The sequence below is a fragment of the Malaclemys terrapin genome, chromosome 2 (assembly GCF_027887155.1).
Source record: "Malaclemys terrapin pileata isolate rMalTer1 chromosome 2, rMalTer1.hap1, whole genome shotgun sequence".
In the NCBI taxonomy this organism is placed as follows: Eukaryota; Metazoa; Chordata; order Testudines; family Emydidae; genus Malaclemys; species Malaclemys terrapin.
Genome location: NC_071506.1, coordinates 229,155,929 through 229,179,237, shown reverse-complemented (window position 1 = coordinate 229,179,237; position 23,309 = coordinate 229,155,929). Strand labels below are relative to the sequence as shown.

General features: G+C 40.3%; 1 protein-coding gene across 2 annotated transcripts in view; it reads left to right on the top strand.

Annotated features, from left to right (window-relative positions):
• The first annotated feature begins 749 nt into the window (after positions 1–749).
• Positions 750–23,309, top strand: part of ABCB5 (ATP binding cassette subfamily B member 5) — a 70,419-nt gene continuing 47,859 nt past the window's right edge. For both annotated transcript variants that reach the window (XM_054020217.1, XM_054020216.1), the window contains exons 1-7: positions 750–846; positions 10,345–10,439; positions 14,272–14,332; positions 14,800–14,950; positions 17,192–17,246; positions 18,757–18,948; positions 21,384–21,555. In XM_054020217.1, the coding sequence (XP_053876192.1) occupies positions 10,369–10,439; positions 14,272–14,332; positions 14,800–14,950; positions 17,192–17,246; positions 18,757–18,948; positions 21,384–21,555 (702 nt within the window). In that variant the 5' untranslated portion in view covers positions 750–846; positions 10,345–10,368. The remainder of the gene's footprint in view (positions 847–10,344; positions 10,440–14,271; positions 14,333–14,799; positions 14,951–17,191; positions 17,247–18,756; positions 18,949–21,383; positions 21,556–23,309) is intronic.

The window sequence follows — 23,309 nt, the reverse complement described above, 5'->3', positions numbered from 1 at the left end:
AAAGTATCTTCTCCCCTCATTGGTCCTTTTGGTCAGGTGCCAACCAGGTTATTTGAGCTTTTTAATCCTTTACAGGTAAAGGAGGGAATTTTATGCTACCCTTAGCAGTATGTTTATGACAATGGCAGTAGCTTGTTCTCAGCAATAATTATCCCCTCCAGAGTTTACAATCCAAATATTGCAGCATCCTGTAGTTATATGCAAACAAGTAAAACGTTAAAAAGATTAGAAATTGAAACGATCAGCTACTGGTTTGCTTTCATTGTCCCAATATAAGGGGGGTGAGGGGAAAGTAAGCAGAAGACATAAATGGTAAAAAAGTAAATTAGACTTTTAAAAATCTTTCACTTACAATAATCTTAGCTGTTTCTATTAAAAAAAACAGATCTCCTAACACCTGCATTAATATATAATTTCAGCATGACCGTATTTCTTTAAACCAGACTACAGAAAAGCATATAAATTAGAAAATGAAATCACACACCAGAAATACCTATAAATTTTGAAAACCTATAAATACAGACTACTGGGAAATGTCTGTGTGAGTCAATCTCCCATGGGGGGATCAGGGTGCCGATCAGGAGCATAGGAGAAAGATTGCCTGTGGGACTGGACCTTAGATGTGACCGCATCCTCTCTTCTATTAGCTTCTGCCTAGGGAGGAGGAGCAGCTAAATGCACTTGTCAGCTGTGGCTAAGAAGCAGAGCCCCATCTGGATGCAGTACTCTAGAAGAGGAGGGTGATCTCCTTCCACAGAAATAAAGAAAATCCCACCCCTGAGTCATCAACTCTTCTCTGGGGGAGGAAGAGAAGAAGATAGAGATTGCTCAGCATGACTAAAGAAGGTAAATTATTCACACTCTCTGTCGTTTTCTCATGCAGAGGCAAAGTCTGCAGCAGGTTAGCAAATCTTTAAGCTGCATGTTAATGAACTACAGTGTCAATTAGAGCTAGGCAAATGGGGGGTAAATGTTTTTTGAGAACTTTCACTAAATATTAATAGCTTTGGGAATTAGCCACATCCCTTTTTGCTCACTTTTCTGTGAACATTGGTGAAAATGAGTGGCTGTTCAGTCATTCCTCAGTGTTAGTGTGTAGCTGGTTGGAAGACATTTTCATGAAGCTTCACTTTGGTTTTTTACTATTTTTAATTTTCAAATGTGTTTTTTTTTGACCATCTGTAGCAATGGTGACTGTTCTTGTGCACATGCAAACAAGAGTCTTCACTATTCAAACCAGAATAGTGCCTGGCTGTAAAGTTTGTCATCTGGCCAGAGACCAGATATGATACTATGTGGCTTAAGTGACCAATCGCATATCTCAAATAACGAATAGTAAAGAAATTAAGACAGAGTCGAAGTGGATCAATTTTGAACAACCTATATATTAACATAAAGTGTTAGTCAAACAACTATGAGGAAAGAATAATTTCTATTAAAAAAAATCCACATCTGTCTACAGAGATGTCATTAACACCAAAAGATTGTCAATCAATACTCTGCTTTGCACAGCTCTGGGCTAAGGGAAGTGCCAATGTATGATTCAATACCTATGAGAACTGTTTGAGCCTCAGTGAATCCCACTGGCTAAGCTCAGTGCCACTGACCTTCATGCCTACATGAGGTGCTGGGGGCTTCTAATACCAATGTACTCCAAATGGTAGCTGATTCCTAGCAATCTCCGTGAGAGCTGCCCGTGAATCATAACTTTTCTGCCTCAAGCATTAGGAAGAAAATAATATTGTCTAGCTAATGGCTTGAAGTATTGGGGGAGTGGACTGGAGGCTTTGAGTTGTATCCATCACCACTTCCTAATCTTTGTTTTATTTTCTCCTTAGAGAAATATTCACAAATAAAATTGTCCATCTCTTCCCTTTTGCCAGCCTTATTACTCTGGAACTTTACTGACTGCATTGAATTGTCACCATAATAAAGCTGCATCCTGCCTGCGCTTTGGCATTTCAGTGATAACAGATTGCCAAGGGCCTGGGGGATTGGTGGGTAGCAGCAAGTCTGAAGCTGACTTCCCAATGGCTTAATAGAAAATAACTTCCTCCTTCTTTCCCCCGATTCCTATTGAAATCCTTGTTGGAATCTGTGGGTGTGATAGTTTCACTGCTGTTTGCTGTCTTCAAACCTCATTCGTTCTGGGACAACCTAAGCTTATTTGCAAGCTGGGTTCTGGCAGAAAGAAGCCCTGAGATTGCCAAGTCTGCTAACATCCCTGATGGAATATCACAAGGGCAGAAATCCTTCCCCAACTGTGTTTAGGGCCCACAATTCCATGGGAGCTGCTTCAGTTGCTGAGGGGAAGTAGGATCAAAAACAGAGCTCCAAGACCTGCCCCCTACCTTGTTTCTGATTGGCCTGCAAATGGGTGAGGGCAGCATCATGTGAACATGATTAAGAATTGCAGGAAGAGTCACTTTCTTCTTACAATGAGCGAGGAACTATATTAGAAATACAAACAACACTGTCCTTGAAGTCGTTCTGTCTCCCACTGTGATTAGAACCTTCCCCAGCCCTTTCCTGCCTTGCTTCCTGCTGCAATTTCAAAGAAACGGTACATGTGCCCTCACAGTAGGGGAGAGCTGAAGGCAAGGAAAGCTGCCAAAGTTGCCAACTGCAGTAAGGCCCAAATCCTCCAAGGCATTTAAACACTCAGCTTCTACTGATTTCAATGGAAGTTAGGAGCCTGAATATTTTTTGAGGATCTGGGCCTAAGTTTCTATGGCTACTCTCATGGCACAGTGAAGAAGTTGGTGACTCTTTCAAAATCTGTCACATGTGTGTCTCTTAAGGTGAAGCTGGCTGCAAGAGCATCCTGTGGTGAGCTATCAAGCTGCACAGGAGTCAGCAGGGGATAAAAGGCTGATGCCACAAGATGGCGGGTAGCTGAAGGGGGTTGGTGTTGAAGCACCAGCAGAGATGAAGAGCTGAGCTCTCAGGGAAATGTTGGAGCCCAGCCATAGTGGGAGGGGAGGTAATCACATTTTTATGCCTTGGAATACAGCTTCACCTGATATAGGGAACCTGCTGTGGGATTGCGAGAGTCAATTTGGCCTTGGTGTTGTGAACAGGGTCAAATGCTAATGTAAGAAATGATCACAAGGAAAATGGGATGGACAGCCTCATGAGGCTCCTCTCTCTTCCGAAATGTTCTGCAGAGATTGTCTTGAGGAGAAGCTGCTTTGATAAGAATGTGACACATGGTCCCATTTACTAATCAAACTGCCATAATATTTTCTTGGAAGTGCCATTAATAAAAAGGCCATTCCATTATATGAATCTCTTCATCACCAGTTGATGGCAACATTTTAGGATCCTAATTTGGGGGGAGAAATATGCATATATTTTCAGACAGGCATCTTTCTCCTATGAAAACTGACTGAGTAGAGCTTTTTTCCAGAGTCAGTACGTAGACATCCTCTTCAAGCCTCTGTTAAATGGAAAATTGATTTGGATGATGCATGCCCCAGGCTCTATATTGGCTTTTTAGCTTCCGTGAAATGTGTTTCCCATAAAAGGAATTCACCATCCTAGAGATTAGGAACACAGAGTGAGGAAGACAGAAAAAGCTTTCATACAAACCCAGAGCCCCTGCTGTCAAATCTTGGTGTTTTGCCAGATTGTCATTTAGACATTGTGGGGCCAAATATCTCAGTAGCAAACAGAAAAGCTAATGCTAACAGAGAAATCCTCTATGCATATTGATGGGAGAGGCCCCAGTGTCTTGTAAAGCTGTTGATTCAAGTGTACTGGCCTTGTATGTGATGTGAGAATTGCTTGAAAAGGCAAAACAGTTACCCCAATGAAAAGAGTAAAATGGCAAAAAATCTTTCATATACCTTAGTCATATAGTGTGTATCTATATGTGTGCCCATAATATGGAGGCACTGGTTACATCTCCATAGTTAAGGTTGAGCTAAGTTTTATACTTACTTTAATTCTTGTTCTTCATGTGAAGCAAACACTATCTTCCCCAAAACTATAGCACTTACTCTGAGTATGGCATGAATTTTATGAGAACTTATAAGTAAATCTATTAATCAATTTAAATTAAAAAAGTTAAACAAGTCCTTTTAGATATTTAACATTTGGTATTAGATCTGTTTTGTCCAAGATAATCTTAGCTAAGTTATTATCTAGCTACATAAAAATTGGCAGGGGGTGAACCTTGAGCTGGTCTGGTGCAAGGGGTAGGGTATTTTTTGAAGAGCCTTTAAGTGATTAATGATTACTTTTTCTCACTAATCTTCATCACTGAAGTTTTTCCTTCAGCAGAGGATAAAAAATAATGTTCTCTTTCAGAGAAACTTGCCCAAAACTGCCCACTTTCAAAATGGCAGCCAGCTCCTATTGTTTTCAATGGGACTGAGACTACAGGCTTTCTTTATTAAAGGTGGCCAACGCCTCCTTATGTTTCTTCTCTCTGCATCCTGCCAGTAAATGGATCACTATATTCCAGGAGCGCTGATGTCTCCACTCCTACTGGGAGCAATGGTAAACAGTGACCATCTTAACTGAGGAGACCTGTGAAGAATAATGCAAGAAATAACCATTAAACCAATAACCTAAAATTTCTTTGTAAAACCTACTTAATGCACCTTATCTAATCAACAGGGAGAATAGATGTGGGAAAGGGGAGAGGGTGGAGAGTCTGCATGATACTGTAGTGGCAATAATGGAGGACTGAGGAAACTCTCTGTGTGTGTAATGTGGAGCACAGGAGAGATGGGGTTGAATTAGCAACTTCTATATCAAACCAGATTGCCACAAAAAAGTAACACAATTTTGTAAAGCAGTTTAATTGCTCTACATATTATGCCTGTGTGAAAAATCCCTCATAACAGTGAATCTCTAGGTATTGCTGTTACAAATTAGTAATCCTAGAATGTATTATGAAATGTCAAAAGTTTACAATGAGCTTGACCATTGAACCTGACATCTGCTTCATAGGTAATGACATGACTCATTAGGCTTATGTAAGATTCTCACTATTTATAATGTACTGGTTGATCTTAAAATAGTTAAGGACAGTTCTAAAGCATTTGTGGATGAGGACTGTGCTGGTGGAGGTAACCCTGCTAGCTACCGGCACATCAGGTCAGTGTGCTTGTTTTGTGTTATTTGTGGGCCAAATTCATCCCTGGTACAGGTAAATTGACTGCTGTAGAATTTACAGCAGGGAAGAATTTGGCCCAGTAAGCGTAAAGAACCTTCAATTAGGGACTTACAGCTTCTCTTTATTTTTACCTCCCTGGTGCAGAACTCAAATCTTGCTGATGTACAAAAGAGTTTAAGTACCAATTACTGTATGTCAAATCATGCTGTGTATGATGTTAATTATAAATGTTACCCTTTCAGGTACTGTTGATTCAGTGAAATAAGCTTAAAATGACCTGAAATGTGTGAGAGGCTGGAAGGTGCTTGAGTCAATTATTCTCTAAATCACTTCACCAATTCCTTCTCATCCAAAATAATGTTATGTCATCTTCATTTTTATGAAATCATTTTTTAAAAAGTATTAAAACTCAAGAGACAAGTTGAGTGAGGTAATATCTTTTATTGGACCAATAATATCAGGGTCTCTAATATTCTGGGACCAATATGGCTACAACAAAATTGCAAACAACATGTTGATACTAACATATTTATTGAATAACCTGCCTGCTCATAAAGCAAGATTGTTCCTAAAACCTAGGAAGGTTGTAGAATCCCAGTCACTGGAGATTTTTAAGAACAGGTTAGACAAACACATGTGAGGGATGATCTAGGTATACATGGTCCTGCCTCGGCATGGGGAGATTGATTAGATGACCTCTCGAGGTCCCTTTCAGCCTTACATTTCTATGATTCTACAATTTATGCTGGCCATTTTGGAAGGGGCACAATTTCATTGAAAGTTTTTTAGAAACCTCAAGTCAGTGGGAGTTGTGTTTGTTCATGTCAATGAGAGCAGGATTGGGCTCTAAATGAAAAAAAAATAAACAAATTCAGTATTTGCTTGTTAACCACAACACACAATTGTTTGTTATTAATAGATTTAGGAGTATGGGAATTGCCATACTAGATACGGTCCAGCTAATCCAATATCCTGGCTCTGACAGTGGCCAGTGTCAGATTCTAGGAAGATGTAAGAAACCCCATATTGGAAGATTCTTTCTAAACCTTATCATTCAGAGGCTGGCTTCTGTCCTGACATAAGAGAATTTCAGCCTGATCGAATGTGCATTGAAGTCAATGGAATGAGTCCCACTGATATCAATGGGCATTAGATTGGGAATTATGTGTGGTCTAACTTTCAAAAAAATAATCCCATCGAATGTAACTGTTGATGATCTCACTATCCATATAAAGATCCAATCATTCTTTTTCAAAACTAAGGTCTTGGCCAAAGTGATGTTTAATGACAATGAATTCAACAGATTAATTATGTTGAGTTGAAATGAAATATTTCAGTTTTTAAATTTGCTGCCTTACAACTTAATTGAATGTCCCCTGTTCACATTTTATGAAAGAAGGTAAACAGGAGTATCAGATTTAACTTTTCTTTAACATTCATTATTTTGTATGTCTCTATCACGTCCCCTCTGACTGATCTCATTACCTGTCTCTGAACCCCATCTATTTCCTTTTCTAGTATGTCTGTTTTTTAGATTTTTGGCTACATGTAAAGCCCCTTCAGATGGGAGAGAATAAGGAGCCCAATTGTTTAGCAGGGATTTCATGCACCATATTGTACTAGCATTGTATAGCTGGCACTGAATTCCTACTGCTACTAGGGTCAATTTACACTGCAGAAAACAACCCTGTGGCAGTGAGTCTCAATTGATTCAGGCTCGTGCAATGGGGCTACAAATAGCAGTGTAGACTTCCCCGCTCCAGCTGGAGCCCGGGCTCTGAAACCTAGTGAGAGGGTGAAGGTGTCTGTGGCTCTGAGAGATGCCTCCTTCACTGGGTTTCAGCGCCCAGGCTCCAGCCCAAGCGGGAAAGTCTACCCTGTTATTTGTAGCCCCATTGTGAGAGCCTGAGTCAGGTGGCCCTGAGACTTCCTGCTGCGGGGTTGTCTTTGCAGTGTAGCTGTACCCTTAGGCTCTGAGAGGCCCTATGTTTGAATGCTCAGGAGCTGTCATCAGGAAGATGAGCTCAGCTCTGAAACTTACTTTCTCCATTGGTCCAAAAGAGCCTGAGTTTGTTAAACCGGGGCACGGCACCATGCCCATCTGCTTACTTATGGTTTTGCCTAAAGTGTATTATTCCTGCTTTGATGGTGAGTCCATTTTTCCGTAATTAACATTTGTTATACTAATTTTTTGATGGATGCACTGAAAAATAGTAAATAAATAAAATAAAAAGAAATATGTAAAAGATTAACTGAAAATAATATTCTTGGAAGTATTGTATCAGAGCAGAGAAATATTAACCAGGAAAAAATAGGATCATACTTTAAAGCAGTCCATGATAAAAGACAGGAAATTGATTCCAGCTGAACTTATATTTCTGTTGAAATGAGTTGCATTTGCTATTCACTGTTCATCTTCTGCACACCCTGGAGCTATTTCGGATGCTGCCCAGTAAAACCCTCTGAAGCTACATACTCCACTGCAGTATATGAGCTGAGAGTGGGATTTCTTATTCTTTTAGCATATCAGTGCAAAATAATTGTTTCTGTTTATAAAACATGCTGTGATTTTTTTTAAGTATGTGGGATTGGATAACTTGTTTAATATTTTTGCTTGCTGAGTGAAGACTAAAGCAAGAGGCATCTCTAAAACAGGGCACCTGGTACCATGCTTCTAATTTCCTCTGCATGGGACTTTATCAAAAGAAATGGGTCTCAAATTGACACAACTGACATACTGTACAGGCAGTTATACCTGACATGGTCCCTAAAACAACTTTGAAGTAAATTTTTATGCTCCTAATAGGTGCCAGATTGATGGGCCTTTGTTTTTGTATTATGAGACTGAGAACTTCTGTTTTCCTAATCCATCTTCTCTATACCATTCATTATTCTAATACTTCTATCATGGCCTCTCTTATTTATCTCCTTTTTAAGGGAAAGAATACCAATCTTTTCAATCTCTCTTCATAGGTAAGCTTTTTTCCTCATAATTTGTCATCTTTCTCAGTGTGAACTTGGAATAATGTCATAGAGCAGTGATTCTCAAACTTTTGTACTGGTGACCCCATTCACATAGCAAGCCTCTGAGTGCAACCCCCCTTATGAATTAAAAACACTTTTTTATGTATTTAACACCATTATAAAAGCTGGAGGCAAAGCGGGGTTTGGGATGGAAGCTGACAGCTCGCTACCCCCCACATAATAACCTCACGACCCTCTGAGGAGTCCCGACCCCCAGTTTGAGAACCCCTGTCATAGAGCAAGTGTACTCCTTGCACTGTACTTGTGTCTGTAATATTTGACATTTCTGAAGTTATTGTGTCTTCTGCTTCCTTTGATTCTCATAGCTGCTTATTTAATCGAAAGGAGCAAGACAACTCATTCAATAGGGAAACCAGAAACAAAGTGGCAATACTGGAGAAAACACATGTAACCATGCCTCTATGGATCACAACTGAGAATACCAAACTGAGGACAAACTGCTGAGAAACGGGGCAGACACACCCCAAAACTGGAGGTTATTCTCCCATGAGATTATACTAAACCAGCATCAAAAGTAAACTTCTGTTTCACCACACTGGCTAACAAGAAGTCATAAAAGCAGTTTCCTTAGGCATACCAGTCCTTGTATCACCACCGAAAACACTAGACTTAGAGATGAGTGGTTCTTTAAAACCAGTCTCTTCAAATAAATGGTTCTTCTGATCCCAAAGAAACAGCCACACACCCAGGTCAATATACACCTCAGATCTTACCCAAAAATCATGCTGATGCCAATCCTTTAGTATCTAAAATCTAAAGGTTTATTTATAAAAAGAAAGAAAGGTGAGAGTTAAAATTGGTTAAAGGAGTCAAATACATACAACGAATGCAAAGTTCTTGGTTAGGGTGACCAGGTGTCCAGTTTTCGACTTGAACACCCGATTAAAAAGGGACTGTGGCTGCTCTGGTCAACACCACCAACTGGGCCGTTAAAAGTCCAGTCAGCGGTGCTGTGGCACCAGGGGCGGCTCTATGTTTTTTGCTGTCCCAAGCACGGCAGTCAGGTGGCCTTTGGCGGCATGCCTGCAGGTGGTCCACGATCACGCGGCTTTGGCGGCGTTTCTGCGGGTGATCTGCCGGTCCTGCGCCTTCAGGGTCCCTGTCGCCGAATTGCCGCCAAAGCCGCAGGACTGACAGACCTCCCACAGGCATGCCGCCAAAGGCTGCCTGACTGCTGCCCTCACAGCGACTGGCAGGCCGTCCCCCGCGGCTTGCCGCCCCAGGCATGTGCTTGCTGTGCTGGTGCCTGGAGCCGCCCCGTGTGGCATTAATGCAGGCTTGTCCCTACCTGCCCTGGGGCACGTAGCTTCTTTCCCCCTCCCCCCGCCCCACCTACGAACCAGACCTGCTGGCCACTTCCGGGGTGCAGCACGGAGCCAGAACAGGCAGGCAGCCTGCTTAGCCCCCCATGTGCCGCTGACCGGAAGCAGCCCGAGGTAAGCCTGAACCCCAGCCCCACCCTCCTGCCCCAGCCCTGAGCCCATAGTCCAGAAGTTTGAGCAGGAAAGAGGCTGGACCAGGAAAGAGGCAAAATTGAGGTGTTTCCAGGCCTTTTATATCTTCTGCCATGTGAACGGAATCCCACTGTTCTTAGTGTAGAAATTTACAGTAGCAAGATGGAGTTTCGAGTCACATGTCCATGCATGATTTCGCCTAGTCACAGAAGTAAAGTCCATTAAGCGTAGATAGGCGTCTTCCATTGTAAATTAAGTGTACTTCAATGGGCCATTCTACTTGAATAGTTCCTTCAAGATGTGCAGGCTAAATACCTTGTGGGCACTACCCCTGGAGCAAACATTTGAAATACAGGTATAGAGCCAATACTCATAACTTCAAATACAAAAATGATACATGCATATAAATAGCATAATCATATTCAGCAAATCATAACCTTTCCACAGACATCTTACATGCCACATTTTGTACAAGATTTGTTGCAAATATATAACAGTGGTTTCAACAATGATCTATATGGTCATATTTTAATCAGATAATATCACAACATGTTAATCCTGTTTTTAATACATTTTAAACAAGATTCAATGGACAAGCTAATAATATATCTAATATAAAGTTATGTTTGATATTTCTCATTGGTGTCACCTAAACAAAGTGTTTCCTATATTGAATTTCATGATGAGTAATGATATTAACAGCACAGCATTTTATTTTAGAATAAATAACCTACCCACATAATTATGGAAGACATTGACATAGAAATCGCTGGACAGGCACCAAAGTATTCTTCTAATGTGGATGCAGATGACAGGTAAGTGTTTGGGTCTCACCTCTTGTCTGAGTTTGGCTTTGTATCTTGTTTGAGTTGATTTTTTTTCCAATAGCTCAGTGGGACAAACTGTCTCAAACAACCTTAGTATAGCTTTCAGAATGAAGCAGATGTCATAGCTGGCTTAAAGCCCCTTACACTGATGAGTGCAGCAGCCGCCCTTCATTCAGGGTAAGACACAATAGTGCTCCAAAAAGATGGGCTCATGCTCGCCCAATGCCACTCAGGAATGTGAGCTATATAGGCAGAATGCTAGGCTGGGCATCCTTTGGCTAAGGGGGTGTATTAATGAGAGAGAAGCAGGAGATAGAGGGCTGGTCTACACTGAACATTTACGTCAGCATAGCTATGTCTCTTGGGGGTGGGGGGTGAAAACCTACACTCCTGAAAGACCAACCTAACCCCCAGTGCTAGGTCAACAGAAGAATTTTTCCATTGACCTAGCTATTGCCTCCTGTGGAGGAGGTGGATTAACCTGAGTGCCGGGAGAACTCCTCCCATCACCGTAGTGATGTCTACACTGAAGTGCTACAGTGCTGAAGCGGTACTGCTGTAGCATTTTAAGTGTAGACGTACTCAGAGATGAGCAGACAGAGACCGGGAGAGACAGAGAAAGCTTGGACAAGCACAAGGTGTCCAGAGTATGACCCAGGGAGAAGCCAAGAGCAGGGCCTTCTGGGTCTGGAGAAGCTGGCTAAAGAGGCTTGGGGCTGTAAGCAAAGAACTAACTCCTATTGTTTGATTCCTCTGGTATTCAGGGAAAACAGGATATTCCTTGTAAATAAACAAACTTGCTTCAAAGAAAACATCTGATTCTACCATCAATTTTCCCTCCTAATTGGAACAACTTGTAACACCCTGAATTTGGCTAAGCTTTCGGGTCAAGAAGGGTAACGCACATATAGACACCAGCTAATGAACCTTATTGTCTTCTCACAAAGGTTTTCTACTGGTGTAACTCCATTGACTTCAATGGCATTACTCCTGATTTACATCGGTTTAAGTGAGACTGGGTTCAGGCCCATTGGCTTCAGAGTGGATTTCATCTTTAATTCTCAACGTTTTGTGTCATGTGCCCAGCAATGGGTTGAATTTCTTGTTCTTTACAAAAGTGTTTGTTTCTATTTTAAGTAAACTTGTGCTAATCTGAGCTCCTGGGGACTGCTGCTGTTGGAATGATTTTCCAAGTGTTCCACCTACACAGCCATTTTCTCTAATTTCTCATCTCAGAGGAATTGTGCAGGCTTTCAATTGATTTCTTAATAGTGTATAAAAAGATATCCAATATGCTGCTCTGCTTTTGGCATGCACTCCAGTCTGGCAGTACATCTAAAAAGGGCAAGTGTCACAAGATGGCTCAGAGAGATATAAATTACAGCTCCCTATCCCCCTGCAGCTCCCTAGTCCCGATAGGGGTGTTCACCCTGAAGGAAGGTGTTGCCACCACTTATGCTTCTGTAGGGTTTGTTGAGGGTAGTCAGCTTTAAATGGCATAAAAGCCCCATTGAGGTTGAATCAGCACATCCTGACAACCCATGGCTATGCGCCATCCCCAACTAATACCACCAACTTGTGGGTTGTGATGGTACCTGTCGCCTCCTTGGGGTTGCAGTTTTTGGATGAACGCTACATCATTTCTAACAAAAATTGGTAGGGTCACTGTCTATGCCAGCCACTGGGTTGAAGCTGGGCCATAAACTGTGGTTCTTTTGACTGTATCTTACATCTTTCCTCTATGTAGTTAAAAAAATAAAAAACTTTGAAAAATAAAAGGTCACTGATGATAACAATTTAAGAGAAGCATCACAGAATTAAGTCACCTTTTGTACCCTTTCAATTCTAGGCTGCTGTGTGAGGTGGAAAGGCCCCAGGAGTAACTCAGCCCTGAGGGTCTGTCTAAATTACAAAAGTCTCCCCAGGCTGCCCTATGGCCCACTGCACTGTAGACTGCAGCCCCACCTCTGACATGCCCTTCTCACTGCCAGCTAGGGGCCCAACCAGCCTCTTCCTAAGAACGGGGTGCAGTGGCAGAGGTCACTACAAAAAATGTATGGGGCTAAAAGTCTATAATACTCTGTATAATACATGCACAGATAAAGTCTCTACATGCCATGTTTGCTCCACACTGACCTACGGGATTAGCTAATCAAGAGCTGCACAGCTCTGCGCATATGCTGCATTCCCAATTTCCTCATCGCCAGGATCCCACTTTACACATGCATTGCATTCCGAGAGGCATGTGTGTATATGGGGTTCCCCAGCTTTGCATTGTCATGCAGCACATGTGTATCTTCCCCAAAACACCATCTCTCCTTCTGGAGTGTGCCTAGAAGTGGAAGGGGTGGAGGAAGCAGAGTGAGGAGATGGCATCTTAAGGTTTTGGAAAGCAGGGAGCTGGGTCCAGGGGTCCCAGAGGCCAGTGACCCAGGAGGGCCCCCCCTCATCCCTGCTCCAGTCATGCTGGTCACTGACAGCTTCAATAGCTGTTTCTTCCCCATCTCCAAGGACCTGCCCTGGGTGAGAGAGACTGGTTGGGATCTCTGCCCCCTCTCCTTCCTTCCCACCAGAGAGACTGGGAGGACTGTTGCTTTAAAAGAAACAGCTACTAAAGTTTGGGCCTTAATTTCTTGTCTTTTAATATGATTCCCAGCAAATCAAGTTACATTTTTATTTCATATTACTAACCCAGCTTTGGCGAAGAAATGAACATCTTATGTTACCTGTGCAAAAAAAAATGAAACAAAACAATATTAATGTTTTTACTATCCTAGTTGTATAATTTCCTTCTTTACATAGCTTTGCATCCCTTCTTCCCCAAAACACAAAACTGTGTGTCTCCCAAAGATCATACATAATTCCTGGGGGTTAGAATTCATTTAGGTGAGGACATCTACAGGTGGGTCTTCCCTTCCCCTCCCCCCCATCTAGTCACATAAATATTCCCACTGGAATCAGTAGAATTACTCCACATGAATAAAAAGAGACAAGGTAGGTGAGATATCCTCTTTTAATGGACCAGCTTCTATTGGTGGAAAGGACAAGATTGAGCTATCCACCAACAGAGGTTGGTTCACTAAAAGATATTATCCTATCTACGGTGTGTCTCTCATATCCTGGGACCAACTCAGCTACACCAACACTGCAAACATCACACAAATAAAAACTACTGCTGTGGATAAGAGCTTTTAGGATCATCAAGTCTATGGTCCTGATACTGACCCTCCCTCCATAGGGATATAGGGATCCAGCCACATGGAGCACTTGCAGAATCATGGCTTTAATCTGTGTTGCCTACTTATTACATACTTTTTTTTCTTTTGCAATTTTTGTTTTTTATATTTTACTTTAATATCCCATTAAGGTTCAGTGGTTTAATAGTATTACCATGTCTGCTAGAACAGCCCGAGTTCAAATGGATTAGAGCCAACACAAATGCTCTAGTGGTTACAGCACTACTTTGTGACTCAGAAGACGTGGGTTCAGTTTCCTGCATTGCTTTAGGCTTCCTGTATGACCTTGGGCAAGTCACCTAATGTGAACCCCTGAACATATTGAAATCAATGGTGGAATCCTGACAGTTTTGTCATTAATCTCCCTGTCTTTCATCCCCCATCTACAAAACAGGGATTATAGTACTTCCTTACCTCACAAGGGTGTTGTGAGTGTAAGTACTCTTAAAATACTGTGATGCACTCAGATCCTATGCAATGGGGGCTATGTAAGTACATAAGATAGCTAGGAAGTAAAATGTTGTACATATTTGTACCAATCTTGTGAAAGTGGAAATGTCCCGTGTTTAATTTCTATCTTTCAGGAGACACAAAGAAAACGAAGAAAAAAGCAAACCATCTGAAATCGTTGGTCCAATTACAATTGTAAGCAAGAATACACTTGTAATGATAGTAACTACATGGTAGTCTAGTACACATGCAGTGAAATGTGAGTTTTCATGTCTTCCAAAACCATATTATTCCAGGTTTGTTGCATTCATTTTTGTCCGTCAGCTGCTTTAGAATTGTAGTTAACTCTGTAACAACTAATTACAAATGCTGCTTCTATCCATATGAAACACTCCCAATGCCATCTGTAGTCATTTCACCACACAGGGTAACATAGGAGAGATGCCACTTGAACTTTTCTATACCTCTTTTATATTTCCATTGATGATGATGTGACATATAATCCAAAATACTATTCTAATGTTAAATGAATCAGAGCATTAACTTCCTAACATTTTATTGTAAATAGTTTATTTTATTAACATTCAAACAACCAGGAAGCCATACTGGTTTCCACTGACTAAAATAATCTGATATTTACTTCTTTTACTGATTCCCATCAGTTTCGATATGCAGATGGGCTGGATATAACTCTTATGGTATTTGGAACAATAGCAGCAGTACTGAATGGAGTTTGCCTTCCTCTGATGTCACTGGTTTTTGGTGAAATGAGCGACGGTTTTGTGAGTGGTTGCATATCCCAGGAGAGTTTACGTAAGGAAACAATTCATATACTTTATTTATTTTGCTTTTGTTCATGATATGTTCCTCTCCCCTCGCCCATTTATTTCCTTATGATCACCTTAGCTTTCTTGTGAAAAGAAGGGCTAAAAGTAAGTCTAATTTGTCTGTGGGGTTTTTTTTATTTATTTATTCCTGTAGCAGAGCTTGGATATGTGGGTGTTTTCATGGCTAAATAACGATCATCTTTACCATAGAGAAAAGTTTGGGAAGTAGTAAGTCTTCATGTAAACTTAGTAGATTTCTTCGGTTTCTTTAATTTGTTTAAACTTCACTCATCGTGGCCATTCATTTTATAGGTGAAATTCATCCTTCGCTACAAATCTCACACAAGGCTTAATAGTCCTTGAAAGGACTTAAGCAGTGTTGCAGGCCTCTGCATAGGGATGGATTCCACCTTATGACAATGGGCAGTGTCTTCATGAAGAAATGCTTACGTGGAAGAGTTACTAATTTTAATAAATTCCGATCCCACTATTCTCCTTGATGTGCTCTATAGATAGTGGTGACCCATTAATATTCTTCAAGATATCACTAGCTGTGTTGCCTATGGAAATAAAGGCTTCTGCTCTACTTTATTCAGGTTGATGGTGCTCGGTAACTTAATGTTATAACCATGGGCCTGGAACCTCTCTCCCCACTTCATTTGTGCAGGTAGAGGACAGTGAAAAAGGGCAGAGCTGGGATGGGGAGCATGGAAGCAGGGGTGGGGGGCATTTACTTCCCTCAGTGGATTCTATTACCCTCAAAGAGAAGGGCAGAGCACATAGCCCATGGCAACAAGACTTCTAAGAGCTCTTTGCTACCAGGAAATCCAGACAATGTGGGGAAAAGCTGTTCCCAGAGTAGCTAGTGATCCGTTGGTTTGTGCTTTGTAAACTCATTTAATTGTAATAATAAACAATAGCCTCTTATTTTTATGGTACTCAGAACCAGAAGCTCACCAGAAACATACAACAGCTTGAAAGGGAGTTTTACTCTTCTTGCGCTCTCCTTTAAAAAAAAATGCAATTTTTTTCTGTTTGCTTTAGAAATTCGGGTTGTGTTTACTACCGTAGCCTGAGGAGACTCTATGATGCCTAGAAACCCCCTGATAATAGAAAATTAGTGGGATTATTAAATCAGGAAAACCTGAGCAACTAAGGGGGAGGAATTTTACTCCGATATAAACAAAAACACCTGTGTAACTCAAAGGTCTGAGAAACAGCTGGGAGAAGAAAAGGTCTCTCCATAGGAGATTCAACATGGGTACCTCTTCAATTGAGGGCTGAGAAATCCCCAACTTCAGCCCTCTGGCTATCTAATGTATGCTCCAGTAGAACAGAGAAGACACAACTTGACATTTCTGATGTTTTAAAGGTGCTTTTAGAGCTTAAGTTTTACCTTATAAACAACCACCATCTTAGCTTATGTAGGCAAAAGTAGATGTAAACGGGGGTAAATCTGAGCTAAAAAGTCTTACCCTGCCTAGCATGAATATCTTTGTGTGATTATTTTCAGCTGATCAGTGTTGCTTGTGAGCATGGGGGTTGGGGGGACAAGCTGCAAAATCCACATGGAAGTGAAACACAGGCATATAATTCTAATGGTGATATGATAACGTAACAATTACTGAGTTTAACCTTTTTGCTGCTGATTAACACACCAGGCCTGTATGTCAGGCACAAAATAAATTAAATTGGCATAGCAGGTATGTTTCAGTGGAATGTTGTAATAAATGGAATGATACTGCATGTTATCACAACACATACTGGTGTGGAGAACCAGCAATGAAGAGTTAAAGGCGGATGGTACAAATAATTAACAACTTACATTGTTGTATGTGGTGGTGTTGTAGCCGTGTTGGCAGTGCTTAATTTGTGCCAGGGCTGAGCCCTGGCATCTCTAGAGTTGGCAGTTCATAGCCTCAGCACCTCTGGGTTTGCCACGTCAGTTGAATGTAAAAAAAAAATTGCTTGAGCCCCAGCACCTCTTTCATTACAAATTAAACACTACATGTTGGTATCAAGATATTAGAGACAAGGTGGGTGAGGTACTATCATGTCTCTCTCAACAAACTTGTCCAATACAAGCTTTTGAGCTTACCCAGAACTCTTCTTCAGACCTGCTCTGCATAAGCTTGAAAGCTTGTCAGTATCACCAATAAAAACATTACCTCTCCCACCTTGTCTCTCTAACAACTTTCATAACTTTTAAACATCTTTTTTTTCCCAGCAAGTTCATTGAGCTGCAATCAGTCACAAGTGCCCTTTGAAGAACAAATGACAGAGTAAGTTCAAAGTAATTATTAACTTTGGGTTGACTAGCAGCTGTGAAGTGTACAGCAGATACAGGCTCTAAGTAAACTGTCAGTGGAGATAGTTAATAGCATTACATAGAAGTTCTTGTTCATCACCTTCGCCCTAGCTGAGAACCAGACTTATCTGCTGTATTGAATTGTATCCCCATGACTACTTTCCCTTCTGTCCCAACCATTTTACCTCATGAATAAAAGAAAATGAATGAACCTGATTCTCTGCTCACGTATGTTGCTGTAAATCAGGGATAACTCCAGCCGCATTGATTGGCATGACTCTGGTATAAAGCTGAGGGAAGTGACAGAATGGGAAGAAATAGCTGGGTGCTGTGAAGAGCAAATGATTTGATTCCAGGAGCTTCATGTATAATTGTGAAGTAATGAATAGCCATTTAAACTCATTAGCCTCCAGAGATGTAGCATTTTATTGGCCTTTTTCATAACGATAATGAAAAGATTTTAATCTTGAGTGCAGATAAGGAAAGGAACTCTGACCAAACAGTAATAGGCTTATATTCACAATGTGTATTGGGTGGAATCAGGTGAGCAGTGAGAGGTCAGCAGAGGACAGAGTGGAGAATCTGATGAGGGTGAATCTACTGCTGCTGACTGGAGGGTGATGTAGGATAGCCAAGAAGGGAAGACACTGATTAACTGTGCGAGGGCAGGTGGTGGGGGAGGAGGAGGCTGTAGGAACAGCAAAGGAAGCAGTTGTTTCTAGTGGCTGGGAGTGGATGTGATGACTGAGCTGGGGTTTCCAGAGCTGGTTGTGACAGGTTGGATCTGCCTCTGTATAAGAACCACAAATCTCACCTACGCATGTAGATAGCATCATGTTCATAGCATAAATCAACAAATTACATCAGACCTGACTCCCAGACATCAACTTCTCTCCAACTACAGAAAGTGACCTGCTGCAAAGCCCTGAAATCAACCACCACGCAGTCAGGGGACAGCAATATTATCCGCATGTCAGAGGCCTGATTCTGCTCTCACTTGCACGGAGTTGAGTGGAGTTATACCACTGTGAAGGAATCAGGCCTCAGCTTTTGCTAGATAAATGTCTGTGGTTAACATTGCCCCAGGAATTTGGGATTTTGCAGTGAAACTCTTAGGCCATGTTTACACATACAGTGCTGCAGCTGTGCCGGTACAGTTGTGCCACAGCAGAGTGTGTGGTGAAGATGCTCTACTATACCGACAGGAGAGCTCTGTCCCATCAGCATAAAAAAAACACTCCTGTGATTGGCATAAGCTATGTCGTCTCCCACCGATATAGCGCTGTGCACACTGGCACTTATGTCAGGGTAACTACATCGCTCGGGAGTGGAATAGTCACACCCCTGAGTGACATAAGTTTTGCTGACATAGGCAGTAGTGTAGACATAACCTTAGAAACAAAATTAAATAACCTTTTTATTTATAATAATAACTAAGTTCCCTTTCTTCCAAGTTGCCACAACTTAATTTTGTTTTTTTTAAGGTTCGCTTTATATTATGTCGGTATTGGAACGACTGCCTTAGTGTTTGGCTACCTACAGATTTCCTTTTGGGTTTTGGCAGCAGCAAGGCAAACAAAGAAAATAAGAAAAACTTTCTTCCATGCAATTCTGGGACAGGAACTCAGCTGGTTTGATAGCAGTAACAGTGGAGAGCTTAACACACGTCTGACTGAGTAAGAGTCTTTGTATTTTGTTGTTTAGGGTCCTGTACTGCAGCCCTCAAGTAGTCCCAGTGAGTAAAGATTGCAGAACCATGTCCTTAGTCAATTTTTAAGCCTTCTGAGAGCGTTTCTCTTTGTTCTTATGCCTAAGCTGTATATATTTCCACTGAATGTGAAATTCTGGGTAGAGCTGAGCAAATGATATTTTTTTCAAATTATTTGTTTATTTATTTGCTTTCATGGTCAAAACAAAAAATCTGGGGAGAAAAATAATTTCATGGGGGAAAAAAAAGCTGATTTTTTGTTGTTGCCAAAATGAAAAAAAGAAATCATTTCTGGTCAAATGAAACATTTTGTTTGACCAGAAACAAAAACTGAGTTTTACCAATCTAACTACACTTCTAAACAAAACACTATTTCAAAATGAAAAGTTGAAATGTTTTGTTTAGAAAATGTCAAAATGAACCTTTTTGACTTTTTTTTTTGTATTCACCAAATTCAACCTGAATTCTGAAATAGATTAATTCAACCAGAAAATATTCATCCAGCTCTAATCCTGGACTGTTAAGCCTTGTTTGCATTAAGAACATTTTGCAGTGGTGCAACTATTTAGTGGTGACTAAACTGGGGTTGAGTGGGGACTAATAGGTTGCATCTGTGTAAAGTGGGCCTTTATACTGGTATTCTGTGGGCTAATTCTGCCATCAGTTTCACCACTGGGAATTAAGATTAACTCTTACATTCACTTGAGTTACTGTGAATTTACACTAATGTAACTGAGGGAATGTCTGCAGTGCTGCAGTTACCCTTAGTGTAGTGCAGACCCTTGCTGCAGCAGCGGAAAGGGTTGTTCCATCACTATAGTAAATTCACCCCCTTGAGGCAGTTGCTAGGTTGATGAAAGATTTCTTCTGTCATCCTAGCAGAGCCTACACCAAGGCATAGGCTGGCTTAACTATCTCTCCCAGGAGTGTGAAATTTTTCACAGGTCTGAGCAAGGTAGCTGGGTCAACCAAAGTTTTTAGGTGTAGACCAGGCCTGAGATCTGAACTTGTCTACAGCTTTAAAGACAAAGAGCCTAGGGTACTCTTTTCCCCCAAATTACAGGAAATATGAGCAGACCCAACCTTAAGTCATGTAAATTGCACTCACAAATTGTGATAGGCTAATAAATAAATAAAATTAATAGAGATCTGCCTGACCTCGGCCCTGAGCCTGCAGACACTCATGTGCTTAACTCTACCAGAAGTTAATGGGATTATTAACATGCTTAAAATTAAGCATGTGCATAAATGTTGTGGAGAATTACTTTGTACATTCCTTGCAAATAAACAAGATTGCATCAAAGGTAGTTGGCTCCATTGTTCCAGTTAGGAGGATAAATTGACAATCTGCAAGACCCCAAATTTTTGGCTAGCCACTTGGGCCAAAATGGGTAACAGTAATAATTAATACTGTGCTACAAAGTGTGTGTATATAAAAATTAGGGCTGTCAATTTAATCACAGTTAACTCATGCAATTAACTCAAAATATTAAATGCAGTTTTAATCGCACTGTTAAACAATAGAATACCAATTTAAACTTATTAAATATTTTGGACATTTTTCTACGTTTTCAAATATATTGATTTCAATTACAATACAGAATACAAAGTGCACAGTTCTCACTTTTTATTTTTATTACAAATATTTGCACTGTAAAAATTATAACAAAAGAAATAGTATTTTTCAATTCACCTCATACAAGTACTGTCATGCAATCTCTTTATCATGAAAGTGTAACTTACAAATGTAGAATTTTTTTGTTTTGTTTTTGAGTGCAGCTTTGTAAAAATTTGGAATCGAAAAGTCCACTCAGTCATTGCAATACATTGCAATGCCGGCTACAAAAGTGCCATGAAAATGCCTGTTCTCATTTTCAGGTGACATTGTAAACAAGAAGCAGGCAGCATTATCTCCCGTAAATGTAAACAGACTTGTTTGTCTGAGCAATTGGCTGAACAAGAAGTAGGACTGGGTGGACTTGTAGGCTCTAAAGTTTTACATTGTTTTGTTTTTGAATGAATTTATTTTTTGTACATAATTCTACATTTATAAGGTCAACTTTCATGACAAAGAGATTGCACTACAGTACTTGTATAAGGTGAATTGAAAAATACCATTTATTTTGGTTTCTTTACAGTGCAAATATTTGTAATCCAGAATATAAAGTGAGCACTATACACTTTGTATTCTGTGTTGTAATTGAAATGAATACATTTGGAAATGTAGAAAACATCCAAAAATATTTAAGTAAATGGTATTCTATTGTTTAACAGCACGACTAATGGCGATTCATTTTTTAATCACTTGACAGCCCTAATGAAAATGAGAGAGAAATAGAGATAGTTTAGAATAATATCTATATTATCTTCATCTGAAAAAATTGCTTTTTTTTTTCCTCTTAGAGACATTAATAAAATCAATGATGGCATTGGAGACAAAGTCGCTCAGCTATTTCAAAACATGTCAACGTTCACAGTAGGCATAGTGATTGGCTTTCTGAAGGGATGGAAACTTACACTTGTGATCCTGTCCACAAGCCCCCTCGTAGTACTATCAGCAGCATTTTGTTCTAAGGTAGGCAAGATTTTAAGGATTAATATGTAACAAATTTCTTGGGGAAAGGGTATTTAATGGAAACTGTTTTTGCTATATACTTGCCAAAATTACAGTTACCGAAAAGCTCAGATTTCCACTAATGAAATCCTGGGGCTTATTCTTATGTGTGAAAGAAAGTACATTTTGATCTTTAAATTACCGAATTATATTTTAAGTGTTAACTTTCCTTTAGTAGGAGTTTAACAGCTGCTCACAATTGCTAAGGGCATGGTTCCTGAAAAGAAAAACTAAAAGAAAAATGCCTGATTTAAAAAAAAATAGTTTCTTTGCACAGATAGACAGGTGCATAGATATATTTAGGCCAATTCAAATTGTTTCATCTTTAAAAATGGAGAAACTTTCCAATATTAATTAATATTAGAAAATCTCTTCATTTTAACAAGCAAATTATCCAGATAAACATTGTGTTGTCTTTATTAATAACAAAAAAGCTGCCACTAGGCTCATCAGAAGATGATAGGAAATAGACCTATTCTCCTAGCAATGATTACTACATTTGGATTAGATACTTATTCTAACAACGATCTGACTTTCACTATATCTCAAAGGCAAATCTGGTAGGTTTTATTCATTTGTTAGAGTAATAAATGAAAACTCTGATACAATAAGCAGCTAACACATGTTCAGTGCCATTTGTTTACTCTAAATACATGTCATACTTTGGATGGCTTTGAATCACATACAATATGGGTAACAGTGTCAGATTTCAATGATTAACATGACTAGACAGGTTTAACTTCTCAGACGAGATACAAACACAGGATAACTATTGATCACATGTACAGAACACATCATGTACAGGGCCGACGAGAGAGGGGGGAGGCCGGTACAAATTACTGGGGCCCAGCGGTCCACCCTTGCTGGGGGGCTCCAAAAAAAAAATTTCACCAGGGCCCAAACCTGCTCTCAGCTGCCCTGATCATGTATGACATGTACATTCTGATAATGCTACAGCCGGAGTAATGTGCTTAAACTCAGTTAAATTTCAGAGTCAAAAAAAGAAAAGTTTCAAATCCATCCAATCGGGTCCTTATTGAAGGCAGTGCTGGAATCCAGATGCATAAAGACATAACACAATGGCTTGAGATGATGGAATTGTTAGCAGTAGCACAGAAATAAAGAAAGATGGGTCTTAAGGCCACATGATTTACTGCTGAGTCAACCACTCAGGCCTGATCCTGCATTAGGATATGAACCCATATCCTCTTTGAAGGGTGTAACCTATGGCAGGATAGATCCCTAAAACAAGCTCAGGTGCCCATTCCAATTATTACTCTACCTCTGTCTCATCTTCCCATTCCTATACAATGTACACTTCACTGTCTTGCCATGAGATAAAATACCCAGTTTGATACCCAATTTGCAAATATCCTGTCTCTGACTCCAAAATTTATCAAAACCAGTGAAAACTTTGAAAACTACAAGCAGCATAATTGTCTTGTGCCACTTTCCTTCCTGTTATTCCCAGACCTCTTGAGTTATTAATTTTTGACATTTTTAGAATGTTCTAGATTATCAGTGTATGAACTAATACTCTGACTCCTAACAGCTGAATGTTGTCACTTTTTGCTTAGCAGTTCTGAGACAATTTACATATAAGCTTAATTCCACAGAGGATATTTTACCTTATTATCTCTTTTCCACTTGACCACACTGAGGGATTTAAGGATGTAGGAGGCCGTGAGTAGGGCTGGCTGGAAAATAAGAATTCC